Source organism: Castanea sativa, chromosome 8, assembly GCF_040712315.1.
Source record: "Castanea sativa cultivar Marrone di Chiusa Pesio chromosome 8, ASM4071231v1".
Lineage (NCBI taxonomy): Eukaryota > Viridiplantae > Streptophyta > Magnoliopsida > Fagales > Fagaceae > Castanea > Castanea sativa.
Window position 1 is genome coordinate 20,571,996 of NC_134020.1, and position 17,915 is coordinate 20,589,910.

Genomic DNA, 17,915 nt, shown 5'->3' on the forward strand with positions numbered 1-17,915 from the left:
CTCTCTCTCTCTCTCTCTCTCTCTCTCTCTCTCTCTCTCTCTCTCCATCGTACGTTTGTTAAAAAAAATCAAATTTGTTTTTAATCAAGTCAATATGATTTAGATTTGATTTCAACGTGTCAGTTTGCTTTAGAGTTAATCTAACATGGAAACTAATTTTTTTTAAATAAAAAATGCCACATCATTTAAAAATGTCACGTCATTGTTTCGTTAGCCACGTAAATAACACCACGAACAGCAATTAGTAAAAGAATTAATACAACTCAGTTTTAAACTTGTGGGACCAATTGTGCTTACTTCAAACTTAAGGAACCAATTACGCACACAGGGTAAACTTGAGGGACCAACCTTGTAGTTATCCGTATTTTTTAAGTTGATTTTAGTTTTTCTTTATTAATATTTCAAAGTGATAAATCAAAGTTTTTATTTTAAATCTATATAAAAATATTGGAAATTTTTTGATTGTTAATATGTGATAAACACCTAAAAATATTTAGCAAATTTCAAGAATACAACCTATGGGGTATGAGAATTCCGAGTAAGGTGGCCACGCCACGTGCCACGCCTGACCGAGAGAGACAGTTGTTGGGCCAAAGAGGCCATGTCCTTGGATGTTATGATCACATCATCAATGCGCCAACAGAGGAGGATTTACTGTGCAGAAAGAGCTTTGGGAAAGGAGATGGCAATGACGGGATTGAAAAGCTAGATACTGCCATCACATTTAATGCATCCCACCAAACCTTCTGGCCGCATTTATGTGGAGAAGACCTTTAAACAGTGTTTTCTGGCCGCATTTATGTGAAGACGACTTGTGAACATGGTTGCTTTGGGCGCCGCATCTCTCAGTAAACTACAAGAAGATGCTAGATAAGATTGGAAGATGGGTGATGATCTGTGCGATGAACAGGTGGAAGGTCAGGATCATCTGAAAATGTCTATATAAGATAGAAGATCCTCCATGGGAGGGGGATCGAGAAAAAGAAGGGAAAAGAAAAACTCTGTAGATTCAAGAACACTATATGTAATTTGTCTTTAGAAAAGAGAAATACAAGAATCAATCTCCTCGCTTGAGTCCGAGAACAAATCTCAATACTTAAACTGTTCCATCTTCATCCCACTGTAGTTTTAGCCAGTTATCATCATTAATTCAACTCATTAGAACCTAGATTTAGAGCCTACTCTTTATAAATTTATTGTTTTGGACTCTTTGGGCCTACACCCATCTTGTTTTAGGTTTAGGTGCAAATTCCTTCTTTACACAACCCAACATTGAAAAACAAAAAATTTCCATTGAAAATTGTTTTAAAAAAAAAAAGATTTTTTTTCAAGTTATTGGACTTAAGTGTCTAATATAGGGAAACTGGGCCCAACCCATGTGCTTGGAGAGTGATTTAGAGCAAGATAACAAATAATTGAAGTGTTGTATTTTGGAGGAAATGAGCCGAAGAGAAGGTCTATTTCGAGATTCTATTAGTAATTAGTCATAATTTAAAAAAATTGTAATTTCAATTTTTTTTTCTTTTTTTGTTAAACGTAATTTCAATTCTATTTGCGTGTATATTTCGACAACCCAAAAAAAAATCTAATATTAACATATGATCCATACAAATGAAAATTTATGATCCACATATATTATGTATTTTTTTTTTTTTTAGTTTAAGTGGCTTTTAATGATTTGTACATAAAAGAAACGTAATATTTTAACACGTGTTAGATTGATTTTTGTTTTCGGTTTGTACGTATATACTGAAACTGAAACGATAAGCCCCAATCTACCACAGAACTTACCGAATCTGAGCAACCACCCATAAAAACTAATATATGACAATGATTACTCGACTCGAGAGACTTCGTTCCACTAGTACTAAGATAACTTAAATTTGTCAGATACTATAGGCCACAGCCTACCTCAAGGCCTCTAGCCACCGTTCAAAGTTTGGACCAAAATGAATCAAGTCGTGAATTTATGAGTTCATAAAAATAACAGAGTGGGTGTAAATTGTGTAATAATCATTTTCAACTACGACGTCTTGAGTTTGGTCTTTATTTATCTACCTTTGCAATGTAATAGGTACTCAACTCAACAACCACACAGTACACAACACAAATAAGCACAGCACAACGTTCAAACTGCGCGCGGCAAAGTACAGCTCGAACCAAACAACAACAATAATAATGATATGCTTACTGACCCTTCCTCCTGTTCCTCTCGAACTCAAATCCCCACTCTCATTCAGAACCAGAGCACAACAACAACAACACTCACACCCCTTCTCTCAAACTCTCCGCTCTCACACAGTACCCCACAAAACTCTCACTGGAGGAGGCACAGCAACAACTACTGTAACCAACGTAGCTCTCAGTGAACATAATGACCTCAACGCTGCGGAGGAAGATGAGCCACTGCCGGCGGAGCTGAATGAAGAGCTGATGCCGAATCATGTGGCAGTGATTATGGATGGGAATGGGAGGTGGGCCAAGCAGAGAGGCTTACCAACCTCGGCGGGCCACCAGGCAGGGTCACGGTCACTGAGAGAGCTCGTTGAGATTTGTTGTAAATGGGGGATTAGAGTTCTCACCGTTTTCGCCTTCTCTTATGATAATTGGATTCGCCCCAAGGTCCGTTTTACTATTATTTTGCGTGTTCGCTTTGATTTTGAAATCTGGATTTTTCAACTTATTTTAACTTATCAAAAGAAATAAGATTAGTTCCAGACTTAAGGTTGATTTTTTTATTAAAAAAAAAAAATTAGAGCTTTTTAAATTAGTAACAACTATGTAAATAGAACTTCTAAGATTTTTGCTATATATATAAACCTGTCTAGTCTACTCTGGAAAGAACAAAAATAACTCCCCTTATGTCCCATCAATAATTCAACACCCCCTTGTTTGCTGTTGGCCTGACCAGATTTATTAGGTCCGTGCTGCTTTGTCATGGAGAGCTTGGGGTCCCCAAAGAGTGTACGCGATTAATACTTAATAGGCAGGCCCCATTGGGATTCAGGTTCTCTCTTTTTGTCTTGCACTACACATACTTGTAAAACGTACAGTCAATAGAAGACTGTTGAATAAGGTGAGTAAAACATTTAAAATGGAGAAGAAGAAAAAAGTTGGTTTGAAGTCGAAGGGATCCGGTTTTCAATTTGCTTGATGTCCAATCTTTAGCTACACTATCTCACTTTCTTCCCATAAGATACCCCCATAAAACCTATGCACCAAGAACTTGGAACCTTCAATTGTACATGAAGTGTCCCCGAAGGACTGTATATCACCAACATCTATTTAAGCTACTCATGGTTTGAAAAATCTAAAGCGCTTATTTTATAATAAATTGATAGGATTTTATTTGAGGACTGCAAAGGATCTTAGCTACTGCCATTGGAATAATGGTTATATCAATAAATTCACAATTTTCTATCAAGTTAAGCTTTAAAATCAAGTTGTAGTTTATCATGACACCAAGACAAGTACTCCAAAGATCAAAAATTGCCTCTAAGGAACTTTCCATTTAAAAGTTAAAAATTCCACATTTTTAGACAAATTAATGGTAATTTAACAAATCTAACTGTGATATCAATTTTTTTTTTTAAGTGGAGATGGTAATGGTTCTAGATCTAGAAAGCAAGAAACATACTTCCAAATTGTAAATTTTGCAGTGTTTTTGTCTGTTTTGATTTGTCTAGAACCTACAAGTAGTAGAACTTTTCCAAAGATTGAATTTTTATTTTTATTTTTTGAAAACTTTTCAATGATTGGTTTGATTATGGTGCAGGTGGAGGTTGATTTCTTGATGAATTTGTTTGAAAGAGAAATAAAGTCACAAATGCAGAAGTTTGTGAGGTAGTTGTTACCCTCCTGCTCTCTTTCCCAGCAGTTACCAATTCTTATGCTTTGGTACATTTGTATAAGGATTCAATTTTTTTCATTTTCTTGTTCATTATCTTCATATTTTGATTGCATACAGTATATATTTGCTTGAGGAAATTTAAAGGTAATTCTGAACGAGTGGTAATAGTTTTAAATGATTGGTGTTGTGCATATGTGGCATGATTAAAAGTAGTCAGACTTTCAATTTATATAACTGTTTTAGTTTCTTAAAAAATGGAAACTTTGAATTATTTAATCCAAATATTTGTATCAATGTTGAGTTGGAACGGATTAATCTATATGAAATTTTCTCAGTTCCTTGATCAATAGACATATTAATCAAGGTAGTATCATGATGTTCTTATCAATCTAGCAACTTTGTCCTAGATTATACTATCCAGTTTGTTAACCACTATTTGGAAATAATTTCATTCTTCTAGAACTGTAAGGGTATTTCAGAATCCAAATTCCAGAAAGATCAAGGATGTGATTGGGGTTTGGAGAGCAACTGAGCGGTAGTAAGAATAAGTTTCTGATTTGTAACTTTCATTGAACCGTATCCTTGTGCCAAGGTCAGCACTTGTATAACATATTGGGGTCCAGCCCAATATGGAATTTACCAACTGTGACAGGTAGTAGATGTTAGGCTTAGAGCCTGTGTTGAAGATAAATGGGGGACAGAGACATGAGATTTTTAACTTACCATGTAAAATAGGCGTCAAAAAAGTTGGTTTTGTCAAAGCTCTTACTTTACATTACAAGGAAAAGGGCTCGTACATAAGCTAGTTAAATAGGGCTTTGTTAGCTTATGGAAGAAGACAGAATAAGCAATGTTTCTGCCATTTCTTCTCCATTTTAGAGGGATGTTCATACCATTCTTGCTCTCTTATTGTGATGATCAATTTCTTCTTGAAGTACCTCTTTTCTTTACCACTGTTGTTTTGTAGTGCTTTTCCCATGGTAGCCACTTTTTCCTGTAAGAATTGCCCTGCCTCTTGGCAGTGCATTGTAGTTTTTCAATTTTTTTTTCAAGCAGTTCAAATATAGTCAGGATGGCCCCCTCCAAATGCTTTGGGCTTTACTACCATTCATAGAGCACTCTAGAATAAGTCTTAGTCCAAACTCCAATAATTTTTATCTCATTTGGAAAGCATGTTTGCACTACTGCCTTAGTGATAGGTATCATCTATAGAGTATTAAAAATGTTTGAAACTGTGCATCATTGTCTTAAAGTTTTGATTGTTGTCAAATGCATACATACAACATTCTTTGTCCCATCTTTTTTGTTCCATTTTATGCTCCACCAATCCCAACTTTCCATGTGTTTGATTTTTTATTTATTTATTTTAAACTTCAGTTTTATTGAAAGTGATTACCTAGAACTCCTTTCCCATAATAATCTCCAAGGAATGTACAAAAGCAAACTAAATAGGTAACATACAGTTGCCATTTGCAGCTCATAATAAACTGTCCCACATACGATCCCCTGGAGATGATTTCTACTGCCCAACTACCTTTTGCTGAAGGGGAAGGGATGAATCAAGAAACAAATTAGGTCATATTTACAAGATCGAAATAGAAAACTAATCTTAAATAACTATGGATCTAAATCTGGAGGTCTTGCACTCACTGGAAACAGTTTTTGCTCATTTATTAAAAAGTTTTTGCTCATTTTCTAGAAGCATGAAATGTCAATGCCAAGCTAGCAATAAATTTCTTCTGATAGACTGAACTGCAATAGTGAGACAATATCTTTTGTTAAAATTGCTAAATGTGGATGCTCATTTTGAAAAGATAATGGATTTATTTGTTTGATCATCACATATTGGAAAGTAAAGCAGACATATGCTATCAATGAAACCATTATTTGAGATTATAAATAGAGTGTTCAATGTTGGATTTGCTATCTTCATTTTTTATTACCTCCATGTCTTTGTAGCAAATAAAGCAGTCACTTCCTAGTAGGCAGACCATTGTTTCAATTATATGTGATGGGTGGTGCTAGGTTAAATATTGAGGTTGTTTCATTAATAAACGGGTTATTCAGAAAGAAATTGGTTTATCCTCTTTTGCTTTTACAGTGAAGGTATTCGAATAAGCGTGATTGGTGATTCATCTAAGCTTCCACAGTCTCTACAGAAATTGATAAGTGATGCAGAAGAGAAAACAAAAGACAATTCTAGATTCCAACTCATTGTGGCAGCTAGTTACAGTGGGAAATATGACATTGTGCAAGCATGCAAAAGTCTTGCTTGCAAAGTCAAAGATGGCGTCATTCAACTGGAAGACATCAGCGAAAGCTTGGTTGAACAGGAATTAGAAACCAACTGTACTGAGTATCCCTATCCTGATCTACTAATACGAACCAGTGGTGAACTAAGAGTCAGCAATTTCTTATTGTGGCAGTTGGCCTACACTGAATTTTTCTTTGTAAAAGAACTCTGGCCTGATTTTGGGAAAGCTGAGTTTGTAGAGGCTTTAATTTCATTTCAGCAAAGACAGAGACGCTATGGTGCGCGTCTTTCATAAGATATAGCCAATTACAGATATCTTAGCTTCTGTATCATCATACGGAGAGTTTGAACCATGCAATGAAGGTTTCTTATGATAATTTCACGATAATGCATTGAAGTATAAGAATCATGTATAGCTAGTACATAATCAACATCAGGGTGCTGGACGTACATATAATAAACAAACATATATAACTTAGTGTGAGAAAGATTTCTATATCTCTTCTTAGATAAACATGGGGTAATTCTCTTTGCCAGAAGCATCGATTCTATTATCTTACTTATCAACATTACATAAAGGAGCATTGTTTTCCACAATCTCAGTGCATAAAGAAGCATAGATTTTCTGTAAGCTCTGTATTTCTAATTTTTTTTCCTTGTGTCTACTGTCCTTTTGTACATCCAGATTGACAAGAACTTTTGCAATTAAATTTTTATGTTGTTGAAATTAAAATGAACTAGATGTTAGGGACATATTTATGTAATTGGCTAATCTTTTGGCAAAACGCACTTTACTTGTAATTGGGTAGATCTAGGATGAGTTTAGTATTTCAATAAATAAATATTCAAGTTAAGTATTGAAGCCACGTAAGACCGACCAAGAAACAAGTGAAGGAAGTGTTATTCATTAAAGCTCAACAGAAGTCTCGACTGAATCTTTTTTATCGAGATTTAATATTGAAGCTTGACAGAAACTCGACACAGGCTGTATCTGTCGAGAATTATAAAATCAGACTTTTCAGATTTGATTACACGCATATGCTTATGTATTTGTATAGGGTTTCTTTTCTCACAACCCCAGACATATATAAGGATTATTTTAAAGGTCGTCACAAGGTGATGCAAATAGAATACAAGCATTGTGTGACCAAATACAAAAAGTGACCTAGTTTATCATTCTCTATGTAGAAATTACTGCATCTTTACGCCAAGAGTTTTGTGACCAAGGAGCTTCCTGATCTTTATTGTTGATGAACTAAAGAACTTTGTAGCCAACAATCTTCTTCAAATTGGTGAGTTAGTCACGTACTGGGATCCATGCATCATTGGTTAGTCACATACTGGGATTCATGCATTAAACGGAGAAATTGCTGCTACAATACAAGTCCAATTGAGTATTGGGGTAAGGATTCAACTGTAGATTGGTATTTCGGGATAGGTCATACAGTTTGGTAAGATTCTTTATACTTGTAACCACTTGTGATTGATAATAGTGGATTCTTGGGAGTGGTGACCTTAAATTCATCCAGTGGGGTTTTGCCTCAGTAATTTTCCCCATTCGTAAACAAATCACCTGTGTCAAATTTATTTTTCGCTGCATTTAGTTATTTGGTGATTTGTTTATGCTACCATGCTATTGCATGTAATTTGACTAATTAATTAACTTGGATAATTAATTAATTTGCAAGGGATCAACTCATTTTAACCCAACACTAGATAATATCATAGAGATGAGAGAGTGGAAGCAATGAGAGAAGAGAAAAAAAGATGGAACCTAAGAAGCATGGACATTGATGGACACAAGTACGAGTACAACACAGTGATACGAGCAATTTTTGAAAAATTATAACATGTATGGAGTCAATATAACACAAGTACGACATGAATATGACATAAGTACAACACGAATACAGTACCCTAAATGAAGTGTCCGAGCTTCTTAGGATGGAACACTGAGGTTATGTGGTTCAACCTACGACATACATCTATGGAGGAAGCCCTTGATGGCTATGTCTTCACTATAATCTCAGTTCATGTGTTACAATAAACCCAATATGGAGCATTTATACATGACTAAAATTAACCATGAAATAGATCATGCTTAATTGACTTATAATACAAGTAACACATTTTGCTTACACACCAAGCAAGACTAGATTTGGGCCTTGACTATTGGGCTTGGTATCTCTACACCCCTCAAACTCAAGGTGGAAGCTTGAAGAGAACTTACTTTTGGAAAGTGAATTCATGAAAATGCTTGAAAGACGCCCTGAAAAAGATGACCATAAATGACCAACATGTAAGGAGAATGGAACCTGTAAAATGAATGTTCAAATTGCTGATTATGATAGCAAATAACAATGATGGATGACTGTCGGAAGATAATAATTAATAAGTGACCAGGGAGGGGCTACTATGGCCTGAGAATGACTACACTGAAGGCCTAAGGACCATCAACAAAGAACAACATTGTGATAAAGCACGTGACTAAGTTAACGTTGCCATAGATGGAGATCTATACTGCTAGCTTGTTCATTCATCGAAGCAAAAAGGTCAGGTGGTACTTGTAGTAGCAGATTATAACGTCTTGGAAGAATAATTAAACTCCTTAATGGCTTAAATCTTTGGGTGGTCGAGCTTCATATTTATTGGTTATTTTCTGCAGGAGCATGAAGTGTCAAAAAAGGCAGGGAATAACAATTAAGACAGAAATCATAACAGCTCCTTGTGCTTAGTTGCGAGGATAATTAGTACCGGGTTATAGAGGGTTAGTTTTGTCTGTCTGATATGGCCATTTTGTGCTAATCCTTCAACTAGGCAGTGTATTTTTCAGGACATAACAACTGCAAAGAAGGCAACATATATTAATTATAATATAACTACCTAATGACCATAGATACTATAAATTTTCAATTTATAACGGATGCTCTAAAATAATTACTATTTATCAAAAGATTTTATCAATTGAATTAATTAGAACCTAAGACCATATCATTGTTTATATTAGAAGATAAAGTAGTTATGCTAACATTATTGATAATTTATTTATAAGTTATAAATTTTATTTAGAAGTTATAAATGTGTGTTTTTGGGAGGTGGTAGTTTTCACTAGTTCGATGATTTTAACAATTTATTATTCCCTAAAATGCTATGTACTTAATCATATAATCAATAATGGATAGTGATCAATAAATGGTCTGGCAGGATGACTGGGAGTGAGAAGGCATTGTCCCTCTTGTCCGAAACATTAATGGTTACCATTTATTCTTGCTTAGCGTGCGTTTGGATTGCGTTAAGATAAAAGATTTTTATGTTTTGCTAAAAAAATGGTAGGTTTTACGGCACCATTTATGTATTTTTTTGGTACTATGAGTCCGTTTGGATAGAACTTATTGCTGAAAACTGAAAACACTGTACAAAAATAATTTTTTAATGTGTAAAAATTACTGTTCATCCCAAATGTACTGTTCATTGGCCTAAAATCACTGTTCATGGCCAATGAACAGTGACATATGCGCGTGGAAAAAAAAATAATAATAAAACGGGCTGGACGTGGACGTGCTGTGCTATCCAAACGCATTCTATTTATGGGTTTTATACTATTTCAATTAACTTTTACTTTTATTTACCGTACTTTCACTAATAAATTCTTATTTTCAAGAAAATAAACAACATACGAACATACTCAATCTAGAGAGGATGGCAAAATTGACCTAATAAGAGTAATATAAAATAAAGGGTAATAATCAGACCTGAAACCGGCAGTCAAATCTGATTCTTCAATCTTGATCTGGAATGTTGGAACAATGGCAAATAGCAATAGTAAATTAGTAATGAAGTTTCAAACCTTTGACCTGGTCCTAGTTACTTATCTTACGTGCCAACGCCCATCAAGCTATATCCAACCTTCTTCGTTGTCCCTTTTCGTTTCTTATCCTAACATACATGATACATGATCACACACAAAAATACAAATTAATAGATTAGTAATTAATAAACATCTGATTCATAAAAAATAAAACTTTAATAAACGTTACCATATTTATTTTGAAAGTGATATTTTTATTATTATAATGTTTTGTACTTCTAATATTGGGACAAAGTTTGCTTAGAAACTCAGTTGTAGTCAATGGCTACAACTTTATTCGATCATATCTTTTTATCATATGTGAATTTTGATAAGTTCACCATTAAATTTCATTTTCTTCTTATATCTTTTATGTTTGCAAAATTTATAAAAGATCAAAGATCAATAATTATATCATCAATCAAATGTTTAAAATTATACATAAAAAACAAGTTTAAAGATCAAATAGTAAATAACATTCAATTGATAAGAAATTTAATATGCATAATAAGAACATAAAAAATATGCAATCTAACAGTTAGATTTTTAAAATATGTAGTCATTTTAATATTTTTAATGGAAGTTTTAGTCATTGGCTATAACCAAGTTTGTAACCAAACTTTTTCCTTAAGATTGAGTCTTGTTTGTTAATAAGTCATTTTAAGAAATTTTTAATATCACTTTCATGGGAATTATAAAAAAAATTGTCCTCAAAGTTAGGTCATTTTTTTTCATTTCCCATAAAAAGTTTCTCAATGTAGTTCCTAGACTAGTATCTTTAGGGCATTTGTTAACTTGTCCCCCTTGATTAATAAACCCAAAAAAAATTTATTTACATTTGTTCATGCTTTTCTTTTTAATTATAAAAGCTATGAAAGTACATTTAAAAGTTGTTTGGCTTTTTTTAATATTATTTTCAGTCAATTTTACTAGATTTTACAAATTTAATCTGTTTGGATATATGCCAACACAAACAATATTTGACCCTTTCAGCTCCCCCCCCCCCCCCACCACACACACACTAGCCTCTAAGCACGCACGTTGCATGTGCTCAGAAGTTTTTCTATTTATTTTTTATTTTTTATTTTTTATTTTTTGGTAAAGATTAATAATTTGCATCTGTTATAATTTGGAAATATTTTTTTTTTCAAACAAATAAAAAAGATAAACTTTAAAGATAAACAATTTCTTTTTTGAACATGAAGGGAAAAAATTATAAATTTTAGGAATTCTCTTTTTTAATTCAAAATTATGATCCTATTTCTAAAAAAAGTTACCCTTCATTCATGAGGGTATTTTTGAACCACAGAAAAGTTCAATTCAAAGAGAGAAATCCTCTTATATATAATATAGATATAAATTCTAACAATATCTATTGAATTGTATCTTAATTAATTATTAGATTACTTATGATGCCATCAGTCAAGAACCTTGTATCTAAATAGCATAACCTCTTCTCTTTTATTAGATAAATTAGGATTCGAATTCCTCCTTCCTCCATTATTGTAACTTTTGAGTTATAAAAAAGATTATGATATCATCACAAATGGACTTCCAATTGAATCTCAAACCTTCAAAACTTTAAAATTTTCCATTTCTCAATTATCAAATGGTTCAGTTTTTAAAATGATGTAGTCATTGTACTAATAATAAAATAATTAAACACCTCTCTTGGGTTAATTTGGAAAGTAACATTTTTTTTTTTTAAATCTTGTTTTCAAAACATATTCAAAATTCGATCCCTAAATAACTTTAAAATAGTACTATTTAAATAATTATTATTAAAATAATATTGTTTTGCAAAAACTTTTGTGCTCTCATTATTACTCTCCCTCTCTCTCTCAAATCAATAACCTTTTTCCTTTTTCTTGTTTTTTTCAGACCAGTTAGGCTACAAGTGGGCCGGTGTTGGTGTGTTGACTGTCTATCATTAGACCATGATATAATTTTTTGTAGACTTTCTCTTCCACTCCCTTTAGATGGATTTTATTTTTCTATTCTTTTTTTTTTTAGAATCCATCTATACATGGATTATGAATTTTGAAAGTTGATACAATGAGGATTCATAACAAAAAGAAGAATATGACAACAGCATGTAAAGTTATTAGGATTTATATTTGTCATTGATCGTATCCATACAATTACGGGTGTCCACGGTTCAATCCAAGTCAGGTTTATACGCAACCCAAAATTGACCTGACCCAATTAGGTGTGCAATTTCCAAACCTGCCGCCAATTGGTGAAGGACTCAGGTTGGACTGGTCAGGTTCTTGTCGAACGGCAATCGATCTCGGTCAAGTCAAGGAGGAGGAGATTTGGATAGAACTCGCCAGATCTAGCTAAAATCCAGCTGAAATTTGACCAGATCTAACCGGATTTGGCCGAAATCCTCTAGCTCTCATCGAGATCTTGTTAGATCTGGTGAAATCTAACCGAATAATGATTCAAAGGATGGCAAACAATGGCTTTTGGTTGTTGGAGATTGGTCGAGTTAGTTGGAGTCGGATTTCGAAGTTGGACCCACCAAAATCAATTTCTAGAAGTTGGACCCCATTGCCAACCATCATAAACCTCGGATCTAGTGGTTTTCGAGTCAACCTGGTCGATTTGGGTGGGTGGATCAATTTGGGGTGGGTTGGACAAGCCTACATACAATATCATTAATCAGCATATATCTAAAATCCTTAAATATTTTCTTGACAGTCAGAGCCCCGAAAACTATTAGACAGTTGTTACAACTTACAACCCATGGTTGTCTTAGAACTTAAATACGGTGGGGTTCACAAATTAGATAGCTCTCCAGCCTCTACCAAATTTCCATCCATTCATTTGTTTATGGCTAGATTAAAACTTGAGTAATGCTAGGATTACAACTTTTGTCATAACTTTTGCGACAATTTTTACTCACGTGGTAAGTTGTAAGAAGTAGAGTTGTGGACCCAACACTTTTATTCCACCACTCGCGACTTACCACCTAAGTAAGTTATGACAAAATTTGTAGTAAAAATTGTGATCCTAGCATTTTCCTTAAAACGTGTCACTGGACTAAAACATGTCTCATCATCAATATTTAAATAAATATTAAATGTCATTTTTCTTATATCTATTTAAGGGTGCATTTGGTTAGGTGTGTTGGGAGCCTAAAAGTGTGTTTTCAAAACCCAAAAATTTGTTTCACAACAATTCTTTGTAGCTTTTTTACAAAAGCTCATTTTAAACTCAAAACATCGTTTTGTAATAGCTTGTACAAACACACCCTAAATCGTTTTAAAAAAAGGTTAACTATCATCATTTTTTTCAAGAGTTTTGTATCTCAACTAAGTACTGACACTTCCTGGTGTTCCAATTGAGACTTCTTTTTAAAAAAATTCATCATTATTTTGACATTAGTTTAATTACTGATAACATGAAAATTTTAATCCATTCATTTCAAAATGAATGATCATATTTTAGAAGTATCATAATGAAATTTAGGAGTGTCCAAGATCTACCAAACCCGATAAAACCAGCTGACCTGCCAACAACCAACCCTGACTCCTACCCACCAATGGGCCTGGCAATCAGCAATGGTTTTGGAATGCCCAATCCAATGAAGTCAGTTCTAAAGGAAAAAATTCTGGTTTTGCATCTCATGCAAAACCCACAGCGGAAGCAACAAACTAGGATCTATTTTATTCATGATTGATAACGTGCACAATGTAAATTTCAGAATTTAAGAACAAGATAGCGTACCTTGGTGTGGAGAATTTTAAAATAAAGATTAGAAGCACTTGGGAACACTTTTAATCTTCACTCCAATTCCACTTTACGCCCAAGATGTGTGGTCTCTCAATCAGTTTTTCAAATGGAGAATGAAAGGGTGTCTCACACTCTCTCACACACCGTTTCTTTTTCTTTTCACTAACTTAAAAAAAAATTTGTATGTTTCTCCCTTTATAACTAATTGATTATCTAATTGGGCTGGCTTATTGGGCCTTTCCAATTGGGTTTTAGTGTGTGGCTTGGAGTGGGACCAATAAGATACTAGCTCCAATGGGCCTTGGGCTTTTCCGTCAACTCTTGACAAGTCCAAAATTACCATTAATTATATTTAATACCACTATATAAATATAATTGCACTCTAGGTCTTATTAATAAATTATATCCCAAGACTTAATTATACACGTAACCCTTTCATAAAATATTCGTAGTAACACAAAGTCATAAATGTAGACTGCCACTTTGTAAATTACTACATCTTATCCTTGAGTACCCGGTTTAATTCTTTAAAGTTATTCATCATATATTTATGAAATCCAATTTCATAAATATATACTTTAGTAATTTCTTACTAAAGTGGTTAGGTCTAACTCTCTGAATAACTGAAACCATTAAACTTATCTCAAGGGAATATTTTATATCTCCATCAAGAGACTATAAATTCCATCTTGAGAATATATATTCCATCAACACTAAATGTGGCTGCCCAACATACTGAGGTTTTGACCGTCACTTCAGATCTCACTCCTGATATATCAAAGCAACCTACACTTCATGATCATGCCCATTATTCTCTCAGGATTAAGAGTTCATGCAAATAGAAGTCGTGAGATTTATTATTCATTTGACAGTCGTTAGAAGAATAATAAATCTCACAGCGGTCCTGTTCAATATGTTTTAACTCTTAAAACATATCAACATATCAACTAGAAGCTTCCACTTCCATGATCAAGACAAATCATCTTAGTTGACACGTTATAGTCTTCGCAGATGAAATGCCCAATTTCATCACCGACTACGAACTATTAATTCTGAGTTTACAAAGAACTTGTGATTTACATCTTCTGTGACTTTTCACATAAATCACATACAATGCATCTCATGGACTATATGATAATGTCTCATATTCATGTTACCATTATTTTAGATAATAATAAAATAACTTTATTAATCATAATATTAAGTCATACATCATGTCATACATAATGTCATACATAATATCATACATAGTATCATACAATAGGATTTAAGGGCACTAATCCTAACAAGTTCAAGTGCTAGGTGAGTGAGGTCGAAACCCAAAGGAACCAACCAGTCCGATATTCCACCATTTTTTAGTGAGTTTTCCATCATCGTTGTTGATTTCAGACGAAATCTAGTAAGATCTAACTTTCTTTTCATCGATATAAGGAGATCTCGACCATATCTCAACCCGACCGGATCGACTAGTGGACATTGAATTATTGATATTTTTTTATTGACTTCTAATTTCAAAAAGTCTACATGATTAATGAAATCTAGGTAGCTCTTGTTGTATTAAATAATTTCTACCACCGCGCCCCCTTGGTGCGGTGGTCACTCCACAAGTATAAATGTTAGTGAAGTGTAGGGACAAGGGCCGAGGTTCAATTCTCCAAGAGAGAGCTTCACACACATATACACTTAGATTAGGTTAGAGTAGAAATTCTATCTTGTATATATATAAAAAATAAAAAATAAAAAATAAAAAGAATAATTTCTCACTAATGAGGGGCATACATTGAAACTGAAATGACATGGACTTGAGGGGCTATGCTTGAATGACAATATTCGGGAATAGGGATACGATCATGCAAGCACAACTACACTTATAAATTTTTTTTCCTATTTATTGAGATAATGAGTTGTTAAGAAAAAAAAAATCATGAGGGCTAACAAAGTCCCTCTAGAAAAGCCCTCAAGAAAAATATGATCGGATACAAAACGAATTCCATTGTCTCTTTTTTCTCTTTTTTTTTTCTTTTTTCTAATTACTCATGGAAACGGTACAATCCTAAATTTTATCAGTTCATAGTCTTCATCCTTTATCTCTTTCACACACTAAAAATCAATTTTACGTTTTCCAAAATCAATTACCACTTCTAAGTTCTAAGAGCATCCACAGCCCAATAGGTACATTGTATATGTTGATATATTTTACCATCGTAGCCTTAAAATGTAGCTCCAGCCCGACTTGCAAAATGTGCCAATGGTAAAAAATTTTACAATACTGCTACAATACCATCCTATTTTTAGGATAGTACTGTAGCAAGATTGTATAATTAAAAATTATTATTATTATATTATCTTTGATTCTTCTCTCTCTTCTTTTCTCATTCTTTCATTTCCCTCTCTCTCTTGTCTTCTTCTCTCTTGTTTGTTCTCTCCTCTTCAGGCCCAAAACCATGGTGGACATGAACGCCATCACCACGCCACCATGGCCGGACCCATTGTCACAGGCCCCACCGCAAGCCACCTGACCAAGCCTCTCTCTTCCCTCTCATCCCCTCTCTCTCTCTCTCTCGCCATCGCTGCCAACGCTAAGCTTCTCGTCTTCTCTGTGGATCGTCGTGGATTCTTCTCCGTGGATCGTCTTCTTTGAATTTTGGGTTAGGGTTTTTTTTTTTTGTTGCTATGATCGGTGCTTAAAGGAATTGGGTATGACATTTTGCTATTGATATGATTTGATTTTGGGATGGATTTTTTTTGTGGGTTCATGGTGGTGGAGTTGGGGGTTGTCGTGGTTTGGTTTGATTTTGATTTTGATTTTGTGGGTTGCCGTGGTTGCCGGAGTTTGTGGCTGGGGTTTCTGGGGTTTCAAGAAAACAACAGTTTGGGTATGTTCTTCGTGGTGGTGGTGGTAGCAGGTGGTTGCAGAGGTGATTTGGTTTTGGGTTTTTGTTTTTATTTGGGTTTTGGGATATATTATTTTATTATGTAGAAATCTTATTTTAATGTGTTGTATTGTAAAATAAAAGTTGGGATACTGGAGTATTGTAAAATGGTATTGTATAATTGATAAAATAACTTTTTGGGATGGTTAAGTAGAATAGGATAGCATTTTGGGCTGTTGATGCTCTAAGAAATCACTTCCTCAAAAAATAAAAAGTTCTAAAGAAACCAATTACTCTGACGAATATCATCATCTACCAAGTGGGGCAAGTGCATCATTATGGAAAAAAAAAAAAGATAAATATCATTTTGCAAAATTATTGAGAATAGTTAATAAGGAACATTGGCAACTACAGTGGTAAATGAGCAAAGTTAGGGGTGTCAAAATTAGATACAATCTGCGAATTTGATACGACACGACTCGAAATTCGTAGGTTATGGATTGAGGCTTAATGGGTTCATGTTATATTCGGGTTAACACGATTGACTTGTTTAATAAACAGGTTGAGTTAGTGTCCATCACATGAAATCCGTTTGACTTGTCTGACTTGTTTAATTAAATAACATTTTACCAATATACCCTTCGAACCCTAGGTATATAAATTTATTAGTTGTTGTGGCTTATTTTCTTTGACATATTATGATTGATTATTTGTGATATTGAGATATGCTTTAGTTTTTAATGAATATTTGTGATCCAGTTACTCATTAGTTATGAATTTTGTATTAAAAATATTTATTTGTTTGGTTTTTTATAATTTATATCAATTTGGTTAATACTAAAATTAGTTTTTTTTTTCATTTTGATAAAATTTGATAAACCGGTCAACACGACTGACTCGTTTAATAAATGGGTTGTGTTAAGATTAAGCAATCTTAACTCTTTTAATAAACATATTGGGTTAGAGTTAACCCATATAGTCGAATACTTATGAGTTAAAACGACACAAATCCGATACGTGGACACAAATTGCCACCTCAAAGCAAAGTCAAGTCAAATCCATAATTAAAATTTCAAGATTCGTTCTTTATTCGAATTCAAGTCAAGTTTACCAAGCTGTATTATATGTTTAAGTTTAGTTCATTTTCTTATCAAACAAAATCAAACATGCACTATTTCAACTCTATGGGATTAGTTTAGTAGTTCCCAAGGCCTTATGAGAATCATGAGGTCTTAGATTAGAAACTCCAAACCTGTATCTTGGGACCACCTTTCTTCCATGTAATTATCTAGTGTGTGTAGGATGACATTTTTGTCATACCTAAGGAAATAGTTAGGTACTTGAAAAGCTCTA

At 33.7% G+C, this 17,915-nt stretch overlaps 1 protein-coding gene across 1 annotated transcript; it reads left to right on the forward strand.

Annotated features, from left to right (window-relative positions):
• Positions 1 to 1,931: 1,931 nt before the first annotated feature.
• LOC142607195 (dehydrodolichyl diphosphate synthase 2) lies at positions 1,932 to 6,492 on the forward strand. The gene is made up of 3 exons (XM_075778620.1): positions 1,932 to 2,622; positions 3,776 to 3,843; positions 5,952 to 6,492. The coding sequence occupies exons 1-3, from the start codon at positions 2,179 to 2,181 to the stop codon at positions 6,397 to 6,399; spliced, it is 960 nt and encodes a 319-aa protein (XP_075634735.1). The 5' UTR covers positions 1,932 to 2,178; the 3' UTR covers positions 6,400 to 6,492.
• Positions 6,493 to 17,915: the final 11,423 nt, after the last annotated feature.